Source organism: Anguilla rostrata, chromosome 16, assembly GCF_018555375.3.
Source record: "Anguilla rostrata isolate EN2019 chromosome 16, ASM1855537v3, whole genome shotgun sequence".
Lineage (NCBI taxonomy): Eukaryota > Metazoa > Chordata > Actinopteri > Anguilliformes > Anguillidae > Anguilla > Anguilla rostrata.
The window spans coordinates 9,684,476-9,707,428 of NC_057948.1; the positions used below are offsets into that span (position 1 = coordinate 9,684,476).

The 22,953-nt window shown below is 46.6% G+C and overlaps 3 protein-coding genes across 12 annotated transcripts in view; 1 reads left to right on the forward strand and 2 right to left on the reverse strand.

Moving 5' to 3' along the window:
- Positions 1 to 7,170: 7,170 nt before the first annotated feature.
- Positions 7,171 to 15,022, reverse strand: utp4 (UTP4 small subunit processome component). 2 transcript variants are annotated; one of them, XM_064313578.1, is made up of 17 exons: positions 14,883 to 15,022; positions 14,289 to 14,456; positions 13,865 to 14,053; positions 13,132 to 13,216; positions 12,397 to 12,486; positions 11,852 to 12,063; positions 11,259 to 11,436; positions 11,081 to 11,172; positions 10,445 to 10,541; positions 10,214 to 10,278; positions 9,863 to 9,985; positions 9,508 to 9,664; positions 9,295 to 9,401; positions 8,979 to 9,074; positions 8,284 to 8,469; positions 7,913 to 8,023; positions 7,171 to 7,367 (listed from the first exon to the last, which is right to left on the reverse strand). In XM_064313578.1, the coding sequence occupies exons 2-17, from the start codon at positions 14,445 to 14,447 to the stop codon at positions 7,251 to 7,253; spliced, it is 2,064 nt and encodes a 687-aa protein (XP_064169648.1). In that variant the 5' UTR covers positions 14,448 to 14,456; positions 14,883 to 15,022; the 3' UTR covers positions 7,171 to 7,250. The 2 variants fall into 2 exon arrangements, with proteins under 2 accessions (XP_064169648.1, XP_064169649.1); XM_064313579.1 differs by lacking the exon at positions 14,883 to 15,022 and adding an exon at positions 14,574 to 14,769.
- chtf8 (CTF8, chromosome transmission fidelity factor 8 homolog (S. cerevisiae)) lies at positions 15,017 to 17,378 on the forward strand. The gene is made up of 4 exons (XM_064313590.1): positions 15,017 to 15,159; positions 15,612 to 15,661; positions 16,067 to 16,184; positions 16,804 to 17,378. The coding sequence occupies exons 2-4, from the start codon at positions 15,639 to 15,641 to the stop codon at positions 17,035 to 17,037; spliced, it is 375 nt and encodes a 124-aa protein (XP_064169660.1). The 5' UTR covers positions 15,017 to 15,159; positions 15,612 to 15,638; the 3' UTR covers positions 17,038 to 17,378.
- A 250-nt stretch (positions 17,379 to 17,628) lies between these two features.
- The window catches only part of has3 (hyaluronan synthase 3), a 33,806-nt gene continuing 28,481 nt past the window's right edge, over positions 17,629 to 22,953 (reverse strand). For all 9 annotated transcript variants that reach the window (XM_064313585.1, XM_064313584.1, XM_064313583.1 and 6 more), the window contains 2 exons: positions 22,711 to 22,812; positions 17,629 to 22,254 (listed from right to left, as the gene is read on the reverse strand). In XM_064313585.1, the coding sequence (XP_064169655.1) occupies positions 21,325 to 22,254; positions 22,711 to 22,812 (1,032 nt within the window). In that variant the 3' untranslated portion in view covers positions 17,629 to 21,324. The remainder of the gene's footprint in view (positions 22,255 to 22,710; positions 22,813 to 22,953) is intronic.

Sequence of the window (22,953 nt, forward strand, 5' to 3'; positions counted from 1 at the left end):
TTTTTTAAAATGTATATGCAGTTGATTGTTCTTTATTGTTCTGCAGTTATTTAACAACTGTTCATGTATTGTCCTTGCACAGGCAGAAAACCATCACCTATTCAAGAAGGCCAACCATTTTGGTAAACAATTTTTTTTTTACTTATGGTCTCCATAAATGACGAACATTAACAGCCCATTAACGTACAAAATGGCAGATGTATTAAACACATAGTAACTGCCACAGCAGGCATGAAATATGTAGCCACTGTATGTAACTCTAGCTTACCATTGATGACTTGTTGTGCAGGAGGTAACCTGACAAACTAATTCTGAATGCAATTCTTTAAACAGATGACAATCTTACTATAGTTCTTCCACCCTTTTTTGCTTTAACCGGCCACAATACAATAATGAAATGCCAAAAACAAATAATTTATTATCTTAAATGCGTGTATATATATATATATATATATATATGGTAGGCCTGTGATTAATCTGGATAGGGCTAGGCCTACCCATAGATACACACATGGTGTGTGAAAGACAAAAACATGTTGCAGTGCAAATATTTTCAAAAAATATATAGTTTAATGTCCCTTGTAGTGTAGGTTTCAGCATGATGAAATTAATGGTTTTTGAGATGAGGACTTATCACTACAGGAGGCTATGTATATAAAATATATTTATTGTGTGTTGTTCACATCAATTTCTGTTTCTGTTCTGTGTCATTCGTACTTTTAAAAGACACCTACTCAAGTATTGATGACTATGCCCAGTAAAACAATGGTGACTACTGTTGACTTTGAACGGGCTAAAGGTGGGATTTCTTTCATGTACGAGTGTACGATGTGTCTCTCGCTGCTCACTTCAGCAGCGAAAGACACCACACCCTTCACGGGCCATCGTCAACAGACGCCCCTGCCTGAGCAGAGCACTGATTCTATAGAAACTGCCTTTTTCCAACCCATTCCTTTAAGTGTTTTCACGTGTGTCAGGTCTGGAATGTCATTGTGCTGAGGAAGCTCACTACCGCACCTTAAAGAAACACATCGCAGCCCTGCTGACAGAGCGGTGGAGCGAGCGGGATGTCCGTCAAAGGGCACTCGCTCTGCAGGCCCTTCCAGTCCCGCGGCTGTATCCAGGGCAACGTTGGGAGCACAAGGGTGGAAGTCCTCAGGAGACAAGTCTGTCTGAACTGTGATGCATTGTGGGTGGTGCTGTGGTTGCTTTAACTGACTTTAAAACAATAATGAGCCACAGCTGCCATCAAAATCATCACTGAACATAAAGTCATCGTTGTCGGTGCCCAACAGGGTGTTTGAGATTATTCTGACACATGCAAGCGCGTGCACGCGCGCGCGCGCACACACACACACACACAAACACAAACACACAAACACACACACAGTGTTGGTGTCTGTAACAGAGTGGATAAACCAAACACTTTCACTGCCTTTGGGGCCTCCTGTGGGCCTGGCGGTTACCTATCGTCTGCTGGCCTGTTCTACTGATACTGCCCCGGAGCGCTGGTTTTGCTCCAGACTCCAGATCCCAGAAGCTGATGGCCAGTGTTCTTTGGGACACCGGGGAAACACAAACCAACAGATCAGACAAACTAGCACAGAATAGAGGCATACACGTACTGAGAGATAACACACAGGCGAAAGCTACATGGGTAACACACAGTGCTTTTTCAGTGCAGATGCCACATAATGGAATTCCATCATTTTCATTCAAATAAACAAGCTTTCCCAGTCCCCACCGGGGGCTGAAGTGCACTTTCCACAGCCAGCTATCTGCTGATTGATAGAAATTTTTTTAGTCGATTTTGGTCTTATGTAAAGGAACTTTCTGCTAAAACATCTGAAAAAAACTGTGGGATACAGTGGCTACTGTTGACAATACTTCTTTAAGTTAACAAAAACCCATTCAAAATGCAGGTTTTTTAAACTTACGTTTTACAAACATTGAGAATGAGGAAAAAGTCTTTAAAGCTATAAAATAAAAAATCTAATTTAGTTATTGATCAATGTTAGTCTTTCTGTGATACACCACTAAGATACACCACTAATCAAACTTCAAGCCCTTGCTACTGCTGTGTTTATCTTTGGGGTTTTTTTAACGAAATTGTGAAAGTGACATATCCTCTGTCTATCGTATACAGGGAAGGAGCCATTATGGAGTGGATGCCTTGTATTGCTGATACATTTCAACTTGTAGTGAATACTCCCCCCCCTGTAGCTTATTCTTCTGCCTAGTTGGCTTTGCAGAGGTTAGGTCTGAATAGTGTTCACTGTGTGAACTAAACAAAATTGTATTGTACCTTACTGAACCTGTGTTTAGCAGTTGTCTATGACCATGAAATGCACTTTTTGTACGTCGCTTTGGATAAAAGCGTCTGCCAAATAAATGTAATGTAATACAATTCACAAGGAAGCAGGTGTCAGATGACTCCTAGACAACCTGAGGGCACAGTCTAAAAAGCAGATGTGCAAGTCTTCAGAGGCAAGTGAGCAACTTCTCCAGCGATGTGGACTGCCGAGGCCTTGGCTCCTGCCGAGCGAACAGACCAAGGAGGCTACTGACAGAGAGCTCCATCTGCCCTCTGGAGAGCACACAAAAAAAAGAAAAAACAAATTACTGCCAAAATGAACACTGCAAGACACTGAACACTTACAGAGCGTAGGCTTGAGCTGCTCCCATAGCCAGAAAGTCAAAGGCCAGAGATTTTAAGGTCTTGAAGCTGTATTCTCTGAAAGACAAAAGTAATACTGCATCTAGGAGATTTAAAAAAAAAAAAAAAAACATTACAAAAATGGCCTGAAAAATGGTGGGGATCTGGACCGTCATCCATTTCCATGTGGGCTGAGGGACAGTGAGTTAAGGGGGTTCGTCGCCTAGCCTGACCAAACTTGCTCTGCGGGTACTTTGACACCGCGGAGAACACACCCGATATGATCGCTTGCAGCTTCTCCTTCGCACTCTTGGATTTCAGCTTTATGCGCACGGTTTCTGGAATCCAAAACATAAAAACCCTTTTCAGGTGATAGCCAGCAGCAGAGCCGAAATCTATCACTGGCCAATGCAGTAACATTAGATTTTGACTGCCATGCCAGGTGATTGAGTGAGTGTGTGTGTGTGTGTGTGTGTCACAAGGAGGAGGAGAAACAGAGACAAAGAAACCCATAATAATAGGAAAGTTGATATTTACCTTGACACAAACACGTGGATGACACGCCTTGAGGTGTCTCTTTAGTTGTATTGTTCCATGATATCCTCGCGTCTTCTCTCCCAAAGACGACACCATTTTTTTTTCTCATATTGAAAGAAAGTGAAATCCTCTCTCCTTTTCCTCCCAACTCCTCAACTGCCTGGCAATGTGGAGGCTACCTTTTATCCAGTGTGTGTGCATACTAACACTACGTCTTTGCCCCCTTCCTGATTTCCTCTATTACTGCATATTTGTCAAACCGAATGGCTTCAACTCTTTAGACAAAATACTAGACAACTAGTATAATACTAGTAAATGCAAAACATTTTTAAAATAAATGTATTTATTTAATGAAAAGAGTTATCAAATACTCACGTTAAAGCACAAAAGTTCAAGATTCAGGAACACTGCCATCTGGAGTCCAATGACAAGGTGGTATTGACTGACACAGCAAAAATTTTGAGGTATGGATGCATGCATTTAATTGGATAAGATGAGGGTGTGGGATGTTGGAATGTGCATGTGCACCTGGGGGGGGGGGGGGTTCTGGTGATTGATGCCTGTTCGTCCATCAATTACTTTTTGGAACACTGCTCAGTACGACGGCAAAGCTTGAGCTTCAACCATCGGGGCTGCCGATTCTTCCTTTTTAATTAAACATGCAGAGAATCGGCTCCTTTCTCACCGGCTACTCTACCCAGCTCTTGGTCCAGGTGCCGGCCATCTCCCGTCTGGACAACTGCGAGACCCACCTCTTCAGACAGCGCCGTCGCTCCCCTGACCCCTTCAGATACCTACATATTCGTTTTTCGCTTTCTTACCTCAGATTTCATTTTAGATATCGTTCTAATTATTGCTGTTACAGGTCATCTTTCTAGTCTTACCTTCTTTTGTTTCAATAGAAATGGTTGCTTGGTGGGTTAATATTATACTTAGTGATTATAAAGAGGCCTCAATGTTTCCTTGGTCAGGAGTACATTTTTGTACTCCTCAGAGTACCGCTGATGTTCTCCGCTATGGTACGTTGCTCTTGATTAGAGCATCTGGCCAAGTGATGGCAAAAGTAAATGTAATAACGAGAGCAGGAAGCACCAGGACCTCAGTATTAGACCATATCTCCACATATGAGAACAGGGCTGAGCCACTGAGCAAGTCTCGTTGTGAACGTTGAAGCCAGCAGGGTTCAGCACAAGAGCTTACAGTTAGTGTTCGACGGCTGTCGGGAGCACAGACTGCAAGCTGCCCGGTCGCACAGCCCAGTCCCGTGACCTCTGGGACCTGGAGGCTTCAGGGCGAGTCTCCCCATCCTTTCCAGGGACCGTTCAGCAGGAGATCAAAGCCATTCAGTACTGGGACCCGTGGCCCAGCTCCTGGAAACACCCGACGACAGAGGCACTGAAACCTGACCCTCGAGGCCGCCGTCGCCGCTGGTTTTCATTCGTACCCGTTAGCTAATCGATGGACTGGTGCCGCCGATTGGCCGGAGACTTAACTCACCTGGGGTCCCACGTTCAAATCAGCCCCGATTAGAGGGGGAGGAAGGAATGCCAGCCGGTGCTGCCGGCCTCGAGGGCCGGATTTGAGTACCCCCGTCGTCTGGTCTGCTGGCTTTTTGGCCCTCGCTTGTCATTAGCAGCCACTTCAGGCCCAGGAAACCAGGTGAGGTGAGGAACAGCCAGGTGAGGTGAGGAACAGGGTGTAATCACCCGCTTTAACTGGCCAATTAAGAGCAGAGCCGCAGCCACAGACCAGCTGCCCCCGTGGGTCTCCAGGGCCAGGGCTGCAGTCCTAGCCCTGCCCCCAATCCCAGCTGTATTAGCACAATACCACAAGGCCGTAAGACTCTCCACCGAAAAGTGCAAAATGGATGCAAAACTATTTAAATACACTGAAAAGAATAACATTTATGAGGAAATGTGGTTTGAGTCATTGCTTTAGAAAAACGGCTGTTAGCTCAAAAAGTGAAAATAATGTAGTTACGCAAAAACAAGAACTAACGCTAGCACCAACCCCAACTGCTGAACACCCTAAACCTGCCTCAACCCTAAGAATAAACGTGTTCCTAACCCTAACCCAAATACCATACCACGTAAAGGCGAAGATATTTAGTGCCAACTTAGATATACATATTTTTTTTAATGAAAATGTAAATACTGAATTTATTACACAGAAAATGATCTTACATATTCAAGGAATTGTGGTCACCATCTTTCATCATGAAAAAAATATATTTTACAAAAATACTTTTTCGTTTTTTAAACAAAGTGGTAGGCTGCATCAATACCATTCATCCGAATCACCTATTAAGAGTGCATGGTTTGCGAAAGATAACTTGCTCCAGGCACCAGTCTACATACTTCAACATTGTCCAGCCGGTAAATTTGTCAATGTATCTTGTATAATGCAGTTGATGCGTTTAACGTCTGAATAAGCTAACAGTTTTCTTTCATAGAACCAGGTGAGTGTGTCAACTACATAGACCTACCTGCCCAAATAAACGTCATTGATTACCTGACTAATTCATCCCATTCTTTAGTCATGCTTAAAGAGGCAGCTCACCAAAAAATTTAATAAAGCTGTTTCCACTTACCCCGAGTGCTATCTACCCATCCATCCATACAGGTTTGACAAGTTTTCTAGATGTCCGCTACAGCCCACCCAAATACAATGGGTCTCAACGGGACCAAGCGCCAAAACTTTCAATTCAAAAACCTCAACAGAAAAATCTCTTTTCCAAATATAATGACACTGTTACTCACAAACGTACACAGACGATCGTTGTCCACGGTCTCTCCAAAAACAACTTCCAACCAAAGTACGCCAACTGTGTATATCCATGCAGTGTCAACAAAAGCACCCCAGTATTCTGGGGTGTAGTGTCAACGTTTTTAAAATGTGTTTACCATTGTGTACCGAGTGTATTTGTGCAGTGTTAAAGGTGTACTTATAATGTACTTGTGTAGCACTGGCAGAGTATAGTGTATTTGTGTGGCGTATACTGTACTCACGTGATAGTACACTGGATTTGGTATTGCTAATGTATGTGTGGCATTTTGTATTGACAGAATGTGTGTGTAGTATTGTGTACTGACCAGACCTGGGTCAAATACATATTTTTTTGAGATTCAAATACTTTTCTACACTCAACTGATCTTGTTTGGTGTATTGGAACCAGGCAAATACTCTCAAAAAGTACAATCCCCGCCTTCTGGTCATGTTGGCAGGCTCAATTACACTAGCAAGATCAATGGAGCACAGAAAAGTATTTGAAAACAAATCCAAAACAAATACGTATTTGACACAGGTCTGGTATTTTTTTTGTTGTTGTTGCCATTTTCTCCCCAATTTAGTCATCATACCAAGTCCCCATGTGTATCACAGTCCTGGTCGATGCACTACCCTCTGTCGGTCTGGGGACGGTGTAGACTACCACATGCCAGCCTCTGATACATGCGGAGTCACCAGCCACTTCTTTTCACCTGACATTGAGGAGTTTCACTGGGAGAGCGTAACACGTGCAGAGGTTCACGCTATCTCCCCCAGATCCCCTCCCTCCTGAACAGGCACCCCGACCAAACAGTAGGAGTCGCTAATGCAATGATCAGGACTCACACCCTCACCAGCTTCCCACCCGCGAACACTACCAATTGTGTTCGTAGGAACGTCTGACCGAGCCGGAAGTACCGCTGCCGGGGATTGAACCCAGGTCTCTGCGGTGGTAGGCGAGGCAGGTCTGGTATTGACAATGTATTTATGAAGCATTGTGTGTTTAACGTACTTGCACAGGACTGTCAGTGTATTGCGGTGACGATTTAAACATTATAGCAGAGCGACTTGCCCCAGTGAAGTAATTCAGTTCAAGCACATTGCACACCGGGAACTGAACCCAGAACATTTGTGTTGAAAGCCAGCTCCCGAAGCACTACAGTGCACCCCCCCGGTGTTCCAAAGCGAACAAAAGAACTCAAAGCCGTCGCTATAAGGAAATATCGCATTTATTACCACGTGGAAAAAAATGTCTCTACAAAGCGGCGTCCCCCGAAGAGGATTCGGCTGATTATGTGGCAAACTTCTTCTGTCTGACGGGCGCAGGGAGCTGGGTGGTGATGTCCAGCAGAGGGCGCTCTACCACAACCAGCGCGCCGTCCTCCAGCGTGTGCATGCTCAGGAGAGGCTGTGGGCACATCGCAGAGTCAGGTGTACGTACGTAAACGCACACGAACACACAAATGGGAACACACATGCACGCACGCACGCACGCACGCACGCACACACGCACACACGCACACACGCCCTCCGCCAGGCACATGGACACACCTTTATATCAACAGCATTGTAAAATTACTTTGAGGACAACAGAGAGCTGGAATAATTATTAGTGTATTGTGAATGTCCCATGACTAATAGCTCATTTAAACCACCACACAATTAAAACAGTTCCTCATTTCCTGTAAAGCTATGCTTTTTTTTTTTTTTTTAATAAATAAATGAAGCCCACAATACATACCATATATATTTGAAATGACGCAAATGGCAGACAGTACTGTTAACATTACAGGTCGTGTCGACCGTAACCGTGGTGAACGCACACCACAACGTGAGGACGCACCCCCTCCCACCCGAATCACCATGGTAGCAGGTCACTCCACCTCGACACTCCGAGACAAATTTCCATCATTGCCCGCATTAATGGACAATAAAGTTTTTTTTGAATCTCACCTGGAACCTCTTGCAGACCTTGAACGCATGGCTGCGGCTCGGTCTCTCCTCCTCTGATAGGCTCCTCAGGGTCAGCTGATTGTAAAACTGGGTGGTCCTGTCAGGGAGAGGCTACAAGGCCAGAGGGGAGGCAATCATTTCAGATGACTGGTGTGTGATGATTCAAACTGGTTTTACATGTTCAATCATCTACACACTTTCACCTGCTGGTTTGTTTATGCAGTCTTATTAGGCATATTTTATTAATAGAAAGCACCCTGGAGTAATGGCACTAACGATGCTTAATAAAATTATTTTTATTGACGATCGAACAGGAATACATAATACCTGGGAATAGAAACTGGGAGTGGCTGGAGGCGGGGCTCGCTCACCTGGCTTTGGTCGACGACGCAGAACATGTACATGTCGTGCAAGAGGAACTGGGCGGGCTTCTGGGGGTTAAAGTTCACGTGCGTGATGGGCGTGTCCCTCTCGAACCACAGAGGGTGAAGCCCCTCCCTCTGCAACTTCCGGCTCCAGTCCGTGTACCGCTTCTCTGCTATGCTGTACTCGAATATCTAGAGAGGCATTACAATAACATCACTCACTGACACGATCGCGTTCACATCCAGACACGCATCGGATTCACATACAGAATCTCATATCTACAGAGATATCACAATGACAAAGCATTATGAAAATTACATAAACTGAACTGAAACTGAAACACTGAATCACTGTATAAAATTACATTTCATTTATATTTACAAATGGGAAGATTGACGCATTGACACGACATAACTGTAGCTATTGATAGATTGTATTACAACATAATTTAAAGAGATGTTCACATTTAGATTGCACTCCTGTTCAGAGAATTACATCAATGTCTACAGATGTCACTCATGTATCTACCAAGAGAGATTTCTCCTCAGTCACTATGCGTATACAGTATTATCCACCGAAAGGGTTTGAAAAGCACACATTATTTGAACCCAGGCTTTTACGCTTAGTTACTTCTTCTCTGAACTACGATGGCAAAACCACTTCCTGTAGAGAAACGGGTAACTTCCTGTCTGCGGCTAACCTGATGGTCGGCATGCACCACGAGCAGGTTGTTGGTGGTGGGGTGGATGGCCATGGCGCTGGGGCAGGAGCCGTACACGGGCACTGTGCAGTGGGACTGAAACACAGGTCGCAGGTCAAAGGTCGCAGGTCAGAAAACGCTCCAATAGGAAAACAGCGTTCGGAATGAAAACTACACCACGAATGCAAACCGCGGTAAGGAATGAAAGCTTTGGTCAGAACTAGAACCACGATCGCGGTCAAACGCTCACTAAAAGTTTGTAACAGGACATAACTGGGAGATGAAGGGGTTCGGGTGGATTTTGGCCGACAGTCACCTTGAGTTTGCGCAGGCTGTAGACATGGACCTCGCACGCCCTGTTAGCCGTAGCCAGCCAGGCGCCGTCCGCACTGGCAGCCAGCAGGTGAACGGGCTCCGTGCAACCTGGAAGAACGAAACCACGGTTCGAACGCAAAGAGATTCGCAAAAACAGGCTAAGTAACCAACTCGGAAATGCACCACAGCTAGGGTAGGGCGAAGTTCTCCTCACCTGACGCTGGCTTGAAGGTGTGCACGTACTTGCACTCCGATTGGCTGAGGGAAATCACGTGGACTGAGGATAGGGAGGAGGCGGCAAACAGTTTGGAAGAATCTGCTGAGAAACACAGCTGGTGGGCGGAGCTCAGGACCTTCGGTAGCTTGGAGATCTGCAGGGAGAGGGAGGAAGGGGGACAGAGAGAGCCAATCATAGAGGGAGAAAATAATGAGCGTGAATGAAGCTGCTTGCTGATTCGGTGAGGCTGGAGGTAAATAAGGTGGGATTTTGAACGATATCACTCTCAGATTTGGAGGTGGTTGCTGGTCGGGAGGCGTAGGTCAGTAACCACGACGACGGGGGCACGCACCTTGACGATGCTGAGCTGGTTGCCCTTGCAGTTCAGACGGAAGAGCCGCACGCTGGACACGCTGGAGTACGCCAGCCACCCCCCGCAGCGGGACAGGGCGCTGCAGCTGATGTGCTCCTCGCCCTGGGGGTCACAGGTCAAGGGTCAAAAGTCAAAAAAGCAAAAGAAATTCTCACTTGAGCTCTAAATGCAAAAAGACACCAAACAAGTTCATCATGCCCCAGAGGAATCTGGAGTAACTCACTAATACAGGTAATGTTACAGGTAACGGTTGAGGTGACCTCTATGGTACAAGCGATGGGAAAGGAATGGTACAGGTGACGGTACATGCGGCGTGTACCCCAAGCGCACCTTTCTCTTCAGCTCCAGCAGTTTCTCAGGTTTCCTCCTCACAGGCAGGCTGTCTCCAGGGCAACCTGCAGAAACCACCATACCCACTCTACATCATTCACTTTCTCTATGGTCAACACAAGTCAATCTACATCACAGTTATCTCTATGGTCACTCATTGCTCTAATTAGCTGCTGTGTAATATTCTCTGTATGGGGTGTCCTGCGGGACATTAGGGCCCCCCTCCCTCACCGTGGGCGTCGCTCTCTCCCAGCCTCCACAGCTCCAGGTGGGCGGGGAACTGGAAGAGCAGCAGCCCCGCCTGCTTCGCACACGACACCAGGCTGCGCTGGAGAGAGAACGGCAGTGTTACCGCACACAGCGCCGGCACAACAGGCTTACCACACACAGGCCATACAACAGCAGTGTGTTACCACACACAGCCCATACAACAGTGGTTTACCACAAACAGCACGTAATGTACAACAGCAACAGTAGTGTTACCACACACAGCACACACATACAACAGCGGCTTTACCACAAACAGACAACAGTAATGTTATCAAGCGCAAGCCAATACACACACACATGCACACAAACCTTCAACAGTAATATTACTAAACACACAAACATTCAGCTTCATGCATCATATCATTGTCAATGTCTCAAAAGCTACAACACAGGAATCTGCCAGCGTAAACGAACGACACCAGTAGCCAGCAGAGAAAACCTAGACTCAGTTTTCACCCACAAAACAAATGGAGTATCTCAGTGCGCTGCGAGTAGATCCTCACTTTAGCTCAGTAGAACCGAAAATTGAATCATCATCGACACTCCCATTTTTTAAAAAAAGAATTCAGCAGAATATGAACGCAATGGCGCCCTCACATGGGGAAAGTGGATCTTGCGCAATCCCGTGTCGTAGGACTTGACTTCCACCTTATCCAGGAGGGGCCTGACCACTAGCTGTGTGTCCAAACCTGAAGGGGAGAAAGAGATAGCATCACGGTGTGTCAGCTGAAGCAGTACCGGGGCTGGACAGCAGGGGGCGAGGGCGCGCACTGACCTCCGGACACGATGGCGCGTTCCAGCTCCAGGACGGTGCGCACGTCGTGGGTGTGGTGCTTGAAGGTCCTGGTCCTCACCCACTCCTGCTCCCCCTCCCCTTCCCCCAGAGTGGCCGAGAGAAACTGGAACTGGACCACGGTGCCTTCGGACGTACCGGCCACCAGGCTGGTCTCGTCCTGTCAATCACACGCAGGCACTCCTCAATGCCCTGATCTCACAATACCCTCATCCACCCTACACCTCACAGTACAATAATTATACACGATACACTCAGACATACCACTGCCTTAATCAGTGCAAACAAACACACACCCATCACTACTCTCATCTCTCTAGCATGCACGCACGTGCACACACACACGCGTTTGCACACATGCAGGAACGAACGCACACACGCACTCACAGACAGACAGACACACACTCGCACACACCTAACAGTAGCCTAATCTCTGCACTGATCAGTCATTTCTCAGGCCTTGTATTTCTCCACAGAACTGAACTACAGTACAGCTCCACACTCTGCCTGAACGCCCCCCCCCCCACTGTCCCCAGCAGAGTCCCCCCCCCGCGCCGCCGGGACGCGCTGCTCACCTGCGAGACGGACAGGCAGAGGACGTCCCACTTGGACACCAGGTGCGTCCTGACGAGCGTGCCCATGCCCCCATCCCAGACCTGGACCTTCCCGGCCGAGTCGCCGCTGACGACCGTGCGGTCCGACAGGAAGGCCACGCTCCAGACCACGCACTCCTGGCCCCGCCTCCCCGTGGCCCCGCGGTCCACCAGCATCCTCTGCACCGCGCGCCCTGCAAGAGCGGCCACGGTCACGCTCGAAACGACGCCGCCCCCCCCCCAAAATAAAGCCCACGGTGGCCACGCTTCACACAGAAGGTCAATCGTAGTAAAGTGCAGCCAAAACTTCCATATCAGCCTGACCGCTGTGGTTTTCAGACCATGAAAATGTGTTGACCATTTCTGATCATAATCAGAAACGGTCAAAACGTGATTCAAATTTCCATACCAGCTTAACCAATGTGGTTTTTAGACCATGAAAATGATTACGTTCCATTTCTGATAATTATCGGAAATGGAACGTGGTCGTTATTATCGCAGCTATCTAGAAAATGGCAGCCTCTCACCTGATTGGACGTCAAAGATGCGGATCATGTCCAGCATTCCAGCGGCAATCTGGGTTCCGGACGAGTGCCAGGACAGAGAGACAATGCGGCCTGGAGGACAATTAACACGGTCAGCCACGCAATTAACACGGTCAGCCACGCAATTAACACGGTCAGCCACGCAATTAACACGGTCAGCCATGCAATTAAGGTGGGCAGCCACGCAATTAACACGGTCAGCCACGCAATTAACACGGTCAGCCACGCAATTAACACGGTCAGCCACACAATTAAGGTGGGCAGCCACGCAATTAAGGTGGGCAGCCGGGAGCTCAACAGGATGAACCAGGTGATTAACAGAAAAAAGGTGATTAACATAGAAAACTGAGCGATAAAACTGGTAGACTAGGAGAAATGAAAACAAATGACACTGACACACTATGTGCACAAAGAGTAGCAGCACAGACAGCAGAAAATAAGGTTTAAAATTATGACAGATTTTTTTTTCCTTCATCGCCACTCCAAGTGTAGCTGGACTTTTCCCTTGACGACTAACACAATGACCGAGGCGATAAAAATGGGTGACTGACAGGGCAGACCCGGCAGCGAATGGGGTACACCGAGCAAATGACAAGGTCAAGCAGGTGATTGGCAGGATAAACTGTGATTGACAGTGCAAAACGTGCTACACGTTGTCATACCGGCAGCACTGAACATATTTCTAAACTGTTTCTAGCAGGATCCTTCAGACTTCACCTTTCTGTCTGTCCAGATTCTTTTCGAAACGGATCTTCTCCTCGAAAACTTCGAACACTTTCACCGACCCGTCTTCACACCCGACCTGCAGGACCAGAGAACAGCAGTTTTAAACCCCTGGCAGTGAAACCAGCTTTACCAGAAGACACACCTTCTCCTGAAAACTTTATATTTCAGACCTAACTCCAGCATTAAGCGTTCTATTCTACACATATTTAACCTCTTTTGTTATCAGTTATGATTAACCTACCTTTTAATAGCTAGTAAAGTCACACAGTCAACAGCTGATAGCTGAGTGAGGCAGCTGAATTATATCAATTGGTCTCTTATTATAAAAAAAAGATTAAAATGAAACTCTTGCTTGGTGGTGGAATTCTGGCCAATTACTTAAGTGACAGCTTCCAAGACTGTTCATTCTATTCTTACTCAGCCTTTAACCCACCAAACAGTCTTACTGAGATGTATGGTTTATTTCTTAAACGATCACTGGCCACTGTGACATGACTGACAGTAAACTCAGCATTTTGGATTGGCAGATCTGGAGACTGCCTTATTAAAAACTAAAGCTGCAAATTGTGTCAGATGTTGAACTGGTTTCACTTAACCATCAGGAACATCTGTACCACTCATCCCTTATCACAGATAAAGCTACTTGTAAATTAGCATATTTAAAAGCAAAAATAATAAGTAGTCAAGTCAATCCAACGATACTTCGTGTCTGAGTTATACTGACCGCTAAGTGAGTGCCCTGGGCATTGCACGCCAAAGTCCAGATGGGACCTCCAAAAGCGTCCAATGAGTATTTGGAGCGGAGATTGAACAAATCATACTCCGTTATTTCCCCGTTCAAGCCTGCGGTGAACAGCCGCTCCCCGACCCAACACACAGCTTCGATGGACCGGGAGTCATTTCCTGGAATCACCTGTAACGACAGATAATTAAGTATTTTCATACGACTAAACCGCAATGCATCCACTTTCCACAAACAAAAAGTCTTTTCATTGTGTTTCATATCCATTCGCGTACATTTAAAATTGTTATTTACATTTAAGCCATTTAGATTTGCTGAAACCTTGAGATGGAGACTGCGAGTGAGGCTGTAACTACTCCAACCCACTGAGACCAGAGAAACTGCTGTTAATTTAACACGTCTTTACCTTTTCCTGGAAGTAGTTGTCAGAGAAGTTTAAAATCTCAACGGTTCCGTCCTGTCTCGCCAATGCCAGCCTCTGTGTTTTGTAGTTGAATGACATGCATCTGATCCCAGCAGGCATGTAGTCGAAGAACCGAACGCGGTGAACCTTAAACTCCCCCATATTCTCTTTCTGGAATAAAATAATGCGAGAAAAGCACGTAGTGTTGGCGACATTTACAAACAACGCTACTACGCCGTAATGCATGGCGAACATACAACGACAGAACAAACTGAGTAGCTCACATACAAGTTATGATAGCCAGCTAAGTACACAAGTGATAATTATATTTATGGGACATCAGATCGCACGCAGATACGCAAAGCGTTCAAATAACTATTCTATGAAGACCCAGAAGGCACGATCGAGGCGGCGATGATGAGCGTTCACAGGATAAAAGCAGATGATCTGCAAGCTAACAACAGCATGTACAGACTAGTACAGCGAACATCTTTAAACCAACTAATGATAGCTACGATAACACATCAAGATAACGTCACAAATTAATACACCTGCTATGTCGAGATAATTAATTAGCAGTATTGGACTTGGGCTCACATTTGTTTTCTCCCCAGATGTAGAATTTTTCAGGTTTCACGCTTCCATAACCGAGCAGTGCACAAACACGCCAACTACACCACGTTACCACATGGGAGAACTTTAATCCGGAACCGGAAAGATCGAGTCTCGTACCGGAAACATGTGTTTACAAAGCGTTGGCGGGAAACTTGATACGGAGTTCTAGCAGTAGCGGCGCTTTTGTACTGCTACTGCTGGGGAAGAAAGTTAATGCAACTGCAAAGACTATCGGGAGTCGAAGTGGTAATTCGGACAGGTACCATGATTATAGCTATCCTTTTTCATAATTGTTGTGACAAAGTGGTACGAACGCAATTTTATTTATGACCGAATTGATAATATCAGTTGTTATCAGAACCAGGGAGCTGAGACTAGGCAAGCTAACTAGTTCACCATTCATTGGTGCAGTGGGTGCGCAAATTGTTTGATCTTTCATTTTTATGATTTGCTCTTACTTCTGTCTCAATTTTGTGGCCATACAGATTATTAAATTTAATGTAATTTAATAGAAGAAAATGTAACTAATACAAAACTATCGATAAGATAGTCTTTTGGCTTAAGGCTAGTGGATAGTCAGTCTGCTCTATGAATTTGCTGAATTTGTACTAAATATGAAATTACGTATTTTGGTAACTGTCGCTATTTACGAAGAGTTATAAACCATTCATACTTGTGTGTTACCGTAATATGTTTTTTTTCTTCTTGTAGACACGTATAAGAGTGGAGGAGACCAAAATGGTTCAGATAATCGTTTCAAGGTTTGAACAAGTATTTTTCACAACTCGTCATAATGCTGTCTTTGCAGTTCATTAAAATTAAGAATGTATTCGAATACAAAAATACTGTGGCAGGAAATACTTCTGTAAATATTGACATGGCGTTTCAGCAACACAAAGGCAGGACAGTCAGTAGTATGGGCTGTGCATGGCAACAACAATGACAATAACAAACAGGAACAGTAATAACGATATTGACATTATTATTAAATGGGCGTGACACTATCAGCATTATTATTAAATGGGCGTGACACTATATCAGCATTATTATTAAATGGGCGTGACACTATATCAGCATTATTATTAAATGGGTGTGACACTATATTAACGTTATTGTTAAGTGGGTGTGACAGAGTGTAATGTGCTGCGTTTTCCTGTGGGGGGCAGCGTACAGGGGAGTGGGCCTGAGGAGTGGCTGCTTGTGGAGCTGCAGGGGGAGATGATGTCCAGGGAGAACACTGGACTCGCTGGGAGTCTGATGGGAGACCTGCATTACACCAAGGAGGTATGGGGAAGGGAGGGCATGGTATCATGCCGGGGTTGCCAGATTTATAATTCATCAACAACATACCCAGCTACGGCTGTGCGCGGTTATTGCGCACCTGGATTGCAGAGGTGCAGACTGGCAGAACATGAACTGAAAGAAAAGAAGCTGCCGCACTCTCAAGCTTCGATGTGCATAACATTATGCAATATCTCTGTTTGTTATTTGAAAACAAGCCGACGTTTTGGCAAACCGGTGCCTTCCTCAGGGTATGCACCTGAATCAGTTGAAACACATTTTTTATGCTGTTCAGCAGGTGCATGTAATCGTGTGGTGTGGGAGGGACCCATGTGCAAGGTTACTGGACATCATTTGTGAGCTGTGAAGTGCATGTACGGTTACCTCTGTGTGTTTATATGTGTATTGTGGGTGTGTGTGTATGTGAGTACATGTGTGTGAGTGTGTGTGTGTGTGAGTTCGAGTGTGTATGAGCGTGTGTGTGCGTGTGTGTGTGCGTGAATGTCAGTGTGTGTGTGAGTGTCAGTGTGTATGAGCGTGTGTGTGTGCGTGAGTGTCAGTGTGTGTGCCTGTGGGGTTACCTGCCTGTCTCACCTGCGCGGCGCTCCCCTCTTTCCCTCAGGGCGTTCCCGTGCTCATCGTGGGGCACCACATCCTGTACGGGAAGCAGGTGAAGCTGGAGAAGCCCTTCGCCGTCCTGCAGAAGCACTCGGGCCTGCCGCGGGGGGACCAGGTCCCCATGGAGACGGGCGGGGAGGAGCCCACCTCGTACTCCGTCTCCGCCCTCATTAAGAAAAAGCTCATCTTCAAGACCCGCCCGAAACCCATCATCACCAACGTGCCCAAGAAAGTGTGACCCCGCCCCCACCCCATCTGCCCCGCCCCCACCCCCGCATGACTGACAGGATCACAGGAGAGGCCTGCCTTTGAGGACATACCTCTGCTGGTCTCAGCTCTCCTTCCCCTGTGTTGACTTTGTCCTTTAAATATTTACTGGGTTGTTTGATACCGTGGGGGCTCGGAACAGGTGTCGGGGTTCATCTGTTCTGAGATGTTAAGCGTCATGATTGTTTGCTGTTGAGAGCGCACCCCTAAAGCTCAAAAGAAATTTGTCAGCTATGTCTGAATGGAAAAAGTTGTGAATACTTTCTGAATTCACGTGTACTGTATATAATAAATTAAGCTAAGTGATTATCACTTTTGGACTGTTGAGGTTGCAGCACAGGAAATCTAAAAGACACAGATGAGCCCATATCTATATGTATGGCGATGACCGTAGAGAGCATTATGGGAAATGAAGGCTGGAGGCGTAACGTTTTTCCTGGAGTACCAGGGCAGGGTTGCCTGGATGCGGAGAAGTCCCCCCATCAGTGACCTAAACCCCTCCCCCCACATTTCAGGACCTTTTCTGCCAATTCTGAGAGGCTCAGTCACCAAAACAAGAAGCCCAAATTATTATTTTAATACTGTTCATTTATTAAAAATGCGCAGGTTCTTACAGGGCCTTAACCAATTGCAAAAATATACATTTGAATTGCTCAGTGATTTTCTTAAATCCATTATGTTATATATTTAAATATATACACAATAAAATATATATTTAAATACATATTTATAGTTCCACACCATACAAGGCAAAAATATGTCTTTAATTTAAAATACATCTTTTACAGATTTTACATAAGATCGTTTGTCACACTGTAGTCATTAAATAGACAAATGCTTGTTTTTTTTTTAGTAATACAAAAAGGTATTTACATGTGATATGCTGTACATTGTCCCAAGGTCCTGAAGGTATAACTGCCAGTAGTTCAGTTATCAGGGTTTCAGTCTCAAGATTATTCCTCTAGAACAACCAAGTGGAATGGTTGTTGGTAAATGTATGAAGATTAGGACCTGGAATTGATATTCGGACCTTTAAACTGCTACTAATGTGACAGCTGTCGACCCTGTGTGTGTGTGTGTGTGTTTGTGTGTGTGAGTGAGTGTCTGAGTGAGTGTGTGTGTGTGTGTGTCTATCTGTCGCGCTGTGTGGTAGCTGGTATGCCAGTTAAAGGGCTGCATGTACATGTTTGGTTTCTTGAAAGTGTCACAGTGCCGCACAGAGGTGAGTCACAGAACTGCACGGAGAATTGAGCAACTGGAAGAACCAGCAAGACTGATGTCACCTGACGTTTTGACGTTTTGAGTGATTTTTAAAGGGCGCGTCACACTGACCCCAGGTTCTGTTTTTGAAGCGGGGAAAAGCTGCCATTCAAAGTAACTGATACCAGTTTTCTCTAATCAGCCTCAGAATCACATGGACCGAGAAACACCCAGCCTAAAGCGTGCAGAATAGCATTTCTCTATAATGACAGGACAGCCTATTGGTACTGGTGTCACTGTACTGTAACTGGTTCAGCAAAATTGCTGTAGGGCAATTTCAGCTATCGCCAGTAATGTAGTGACAGCAACTGTAACATTGTTTTATGGAACAGAAGGTATTCATGAAAAAGGGATAAAATTGTATTTAAACTCGAGGGTCCAGCCACCCACAATGACTCTATTAGCTGGCATCTCACCATGTGCACTTCTGTCTGCTGTTATGATTAATGTCTGCATTTTAACAAGCTCACAGCTGTAGAATATGCGTTTAGGAGATGGTAGTTGAAGATCATAAATAACATAATTTGGTTTGTAAAAATTTCCCAGCTGAAGATCAGAGATCAGTACTCCAGTTGTTATTTCACCCTGAGGATCTCCGAGCCCAGACTGGATGTGCAATAATGAAGCTTTTCCCTCCAGCCGCTACACCCAATTAACACGCACTACTCAGACTCCAACTGCTACACCCTAATAAAACACACCACTATGGACTCCCAACTGCTACACCCTAATAACATGCCAACACAGACTCCAACTGCCAAACCCTAATAACACGCTCCAACACAGACTCCAACTGCTAAAATCTAATAACACACACCACTGCAAGGTTGTACAGGAGGGACACTAATGTACAGTGATCTACTTTTACAAGGCTGAGAGTAAGGTCAAACTAACTTAAACTTTGTGAGCTGTGATACTCAGTCACTTCGAATGGAATCAGAGTTTGAATATGTGAGAGTACGTGGTGGGAACTCCACCTGATCTTCACCTGGAATTCCACCATCAAAGAAAACAGGTCATGTGCACTGTTGATGTTTGCGCTGCAAAGCGTTTTTTTTCTCTTTCTTGTTTGCTCTTCAGCGTTTCAACTTGCACAATCATCCTTTGATGAGAAACATTTGTTCTTGTTTGACGCAATGTAATGCAACAGAATACATATAAAGGTGCAAGAACTTTCCACTATTTAAAACAAAGCAGTACTGGTAAAGTACAGTGAAGTACCGGCAAAGAGGGATATTCCAATACCTTTTAAAAATCCTGTTAACTTTTTTGTGGCAGCGTGATTCTCACCTTTATTTAACCAAATAATCATTTTTCTCAGTTACAACCTGATCTGCTTTTTGTTTCGCATAATTATTCTGTTCAGCCTTTTTCATTTATCATAGATCCCTCTCATTGAACGCCTGACATGGAAAATCACAGCGCATGATATTAATACAGCGATGACAATACAGAGATAGATTTGATTGGCGCGAGTGGGGATGATGGCGACATTTGATTGGCGGAGAATGTGTTCGCTGGTCCGGATGTGTCCCACTTCTCCGTATCCAGGCTCGCTCGTGCAGTCGTGACCACATTTAGGAGCAGTGCTGATGCTGACGAACACAATGGCACTCGCAAATGGCAGTACACTGGTGTTTTGGCGTCACGTGCTGGATGTAGGAAAATAATGCGTGTAAAGTTAAAGAGTATCTACCCACGCGTAGCACCTGGGAGGATGACCTCATCGTTGGCTCATTCCGGTAAGTTCTACAGGGCCCGGTTCTGGTCCAAGTTCAGAAAGCCACTATGCAACCCAGAGCTTTTGGGACTCCGGGGACTTTTAAATTCAGTAAAGACAACAGAGTTCATTTCCAGCAGCTGTAAACGGTGCATTATATATTGCACGTTAATCGTGCACCAATGTAGGTAGAATCACCACTAAGTCCTTAAGTCTCTAAATAGAGAAGGGTGTTGTAAATGAACAGAAGCTGGAAACACGGTACATGGTAAATTTAATAAATAAAAAATAAAGTTTCTAATGCCATGCCTGGCCTGGAGATGCACTTCTCACCACAGCGCCCTCCAGTGGCAGCTGTGTTTCATCACAGCACCCTCTCCTGGTGGCTGTGACACCACTGTGGGCAATCAGGAGAGACTGAGGGAAGAGCATTTGAGAGTAGAATGTATCTTTAAAATATACCTGTAAACGCATAATCCTGTACTGGATGTGGCAAATTAAAAAATTGTTCTACAGAGTAAGCGTGTGCAGGTTTTATTTAAACACTAAAAGAGTTTAAATGGATTTTGAGTGCAAGGCCGCTCGTTCTGGCCATCAATATTTGTAGATGTTAAAAAAGTGCACATAATCCACCCTATGACTCGTCAAAGTGGAAGGTGTTTGGCCAGCTTAGGAGACCATTTCTGTACAAAGGCTGGATTGTCAGTTACATGTTAGGATTTTAAAAGTGCACCAGTAGAGAGAGTCATGGCAGAGCTCCACGGTCCTACCCAGTGTGAAGCAGGAGTCCGTGTTGCTGAGTCGGTGTTATCAAATCAGTGTTATTTCTCTTGCCCAGCTTCCTGCCTCAGCAGGCCTCTTCCTGTCTGCTGAGAGCCAAGATGGCCGCTACGCCCTGGAAGAGTGAAAACCCGCCTCCTCTCCCCCTCCCCAGAACTTAAACCGGTATGTACTTAACGCCTCTGGTTTCCGGAAAAGCACCGCACCAGCGTAGCACAAACTAGTGACCCTCAGCACCCCCCCCCCACTTAGGAGACACACCATAATCCCCGTAAGAGTTCAGTCTTAAACGCGAAAAAACTAAGAACAAAGCCCCTGAACTTTGGCACGGGAGACCCAGCATGCAGTTTGCGAGGGCGAGAGTCAGAGGGAGCCCCGATGAGCTGGGAACCGTAGCACCTGGGGGAGGGGCGGGGCCTCAGGATCAGCTGTGTCAGCAGCACCAGTGAAAAAGGGAGGGAGTTTGGGGTGGTGTGGGGGGGGGGGGGGGGGCGTGTCCTAGACCTCGCCGTAAGCCAGGCTGTACTGCTCCTCCCGCTTGTTGCAGCGCTTGGCCACGATGGCCAGGTAGAGTGCCAGCAGGGCGGCCCAGTAGCAGGCGTAGAGCGCCGCCCCCGCCACCAGCAGCGCCCGCTCCGTGCCCTCCAGCCCCGCCCGCGCCTCGCAGTAGATGGTGTAGGCCACGCCCCCCAGCAGCACGCACGCCCACGCCGTCACGGGCACCGCCCCCATGAAGTTGACCACGATCTTCCGGCGGCCCGAGGTGCCCCAGCCGGCCTGGTTGATGGTGAGCAGGGCGAAGATCTTGGCGGGCAGCAGGCTGGACATGTAGAGCAGGGAGTAGAGCGACATGAAGATCATCACCACGCTGCCCCGCAGGAAGCAGGCGTAGACCGCCTTGACCACGCCCACCAGCTGCACCGTCAGCAGGAAGAGCAGGATGTTCCACAGCCGCCCGCGGTAGAAGAGCTGGATGACCGTGGCCACCAGGAAGAAGGGGAAGAAGCCGGTCACCACCGACTCGTAGGTCATCCACAGGCTGTGCTTGTGGAACCACAGGGCGTTGTAGAGCCACTCGCGGAAGTAGGACTTGCTCCAGCGCGTCTGCTGGTTGAGCCAGCGCAGGTAGCCCGTGGGCGTCTCCGTCAGGCACTTGGCCCGCGCCGTGAACTTGGTCTTGAAGCCCAGGCTGAGCACGCGGTTGGTCAGGTGCCGGTCGTCGCCGAAGCTGCACTTGGTGCCCAGGAAGGTCTGCTGGTACCAGGGCTCCAGGAAGCGCTGCAGCAGGCTGTTGCGGTACATGCCCAGCGGCCCGCTGATGCACTGCACGCAGCCGAAGTAGGACTGGCACGCCCGCTCCACGTTGAACGCCATCCAGTACCGCACGCTGCTCAGGAAGGAGATCCACGAGTCGTACTTGTTCAGGATCTGCAGGGACAGGGGGGAGATACGAGCGCTGCGATTGGTCATAATGCAGCGAAAAGGGACGGGGGAGATACGAGCGCTGTGATTGGTTATAATGCAGGAAAAGGGACAGGTGAGATACGAGTGCTGTGATTGGTCATAATGCAGAGAAAAGGGACAGGGGAGATTACGAGCGCTGTGATTGGTCATAATGCAGGAAAACGTACAGGACTGATATGAACGCTGCGATTAGATATAATGCAGGAACAGGAATGGTGAAGGTATGAACAATGTGACTGGTTGCCATGCAGGAACAGGAGTAAACTAAGCACAAGCAATCTGATTGGTCACAATGTAGGGACAGAGCAGAGATTGCTACTGTGATTGATCATAATGCAGGGCTGGGGGAAAATTATAAATAGCTTTGATGCACATCAGCAAAAGATTTCAACATCATACAAGGGAGAGAAAGAAGCTCACCTGTACATCTCCCCCGACTCCTCCCACCTCCGGATCCTCTTCCAGAATCTTCAGCATCTCTATGGTGCAGGCAGGGTCCAGAACTGTGTCCGAGTCACACACCTGCACAGGTAACATAGGTTTCAGAGTAAAGTAGGGAACACTCACAAAGCAGGTAAAACAGGTTACCTACCTTCTATAAGCACAGCTGTGCACACCTGCACAGAGCAAGTAAAACAGGTAATCTGGCATGTCTATAAACAC

Excerpts from the sequence above, each read along its gene's own strand:
- chtf8 (XM_064313590.1), top strand. The coding sequence starts at position 15,639 with ATGGTTCAGATAATCGTTTCAAG. Across the intron at positions 15,662-16,066 it reads GTTCAGATAATCGTTTCAAG|CGTACAGGGGAGTGGGCCTG; the intron begins GTTTGAACAAGT and ends TGTGGGGGGCAG. Across the intron at positions 16,185-16,803 it reads ACCTGCATTACACCAAGGAG|GGCGTTCCCGTGCTCATCGT; the intron begins GTATGGGGAAGG and ends TCTTTCCCTCAG.
- utp4 (XM_064313578.1), bottom strand. The coding sequence starts at position 14,447 with ATGGGGGAGTTTAAGGTTCACCGCGTTCGGTTCTTCGACTACATGCCT. Across the intron at positions 14,054-14,288 it reads ACAACTACTTCCAGGAAAAG|GTGATTCCAGGAAATGACTC; the intron begins GTAAAGACGTGT and ends CTGTCGTTACAG. Across the intron at positions 9,402-9,507 it reads CACCTTCAAGCCAGCGTCAG|GTTGCACGGAGCCCGTTCAC; the intron begins GTGAGGAGAACT and ends TCGTTCTTCCAG.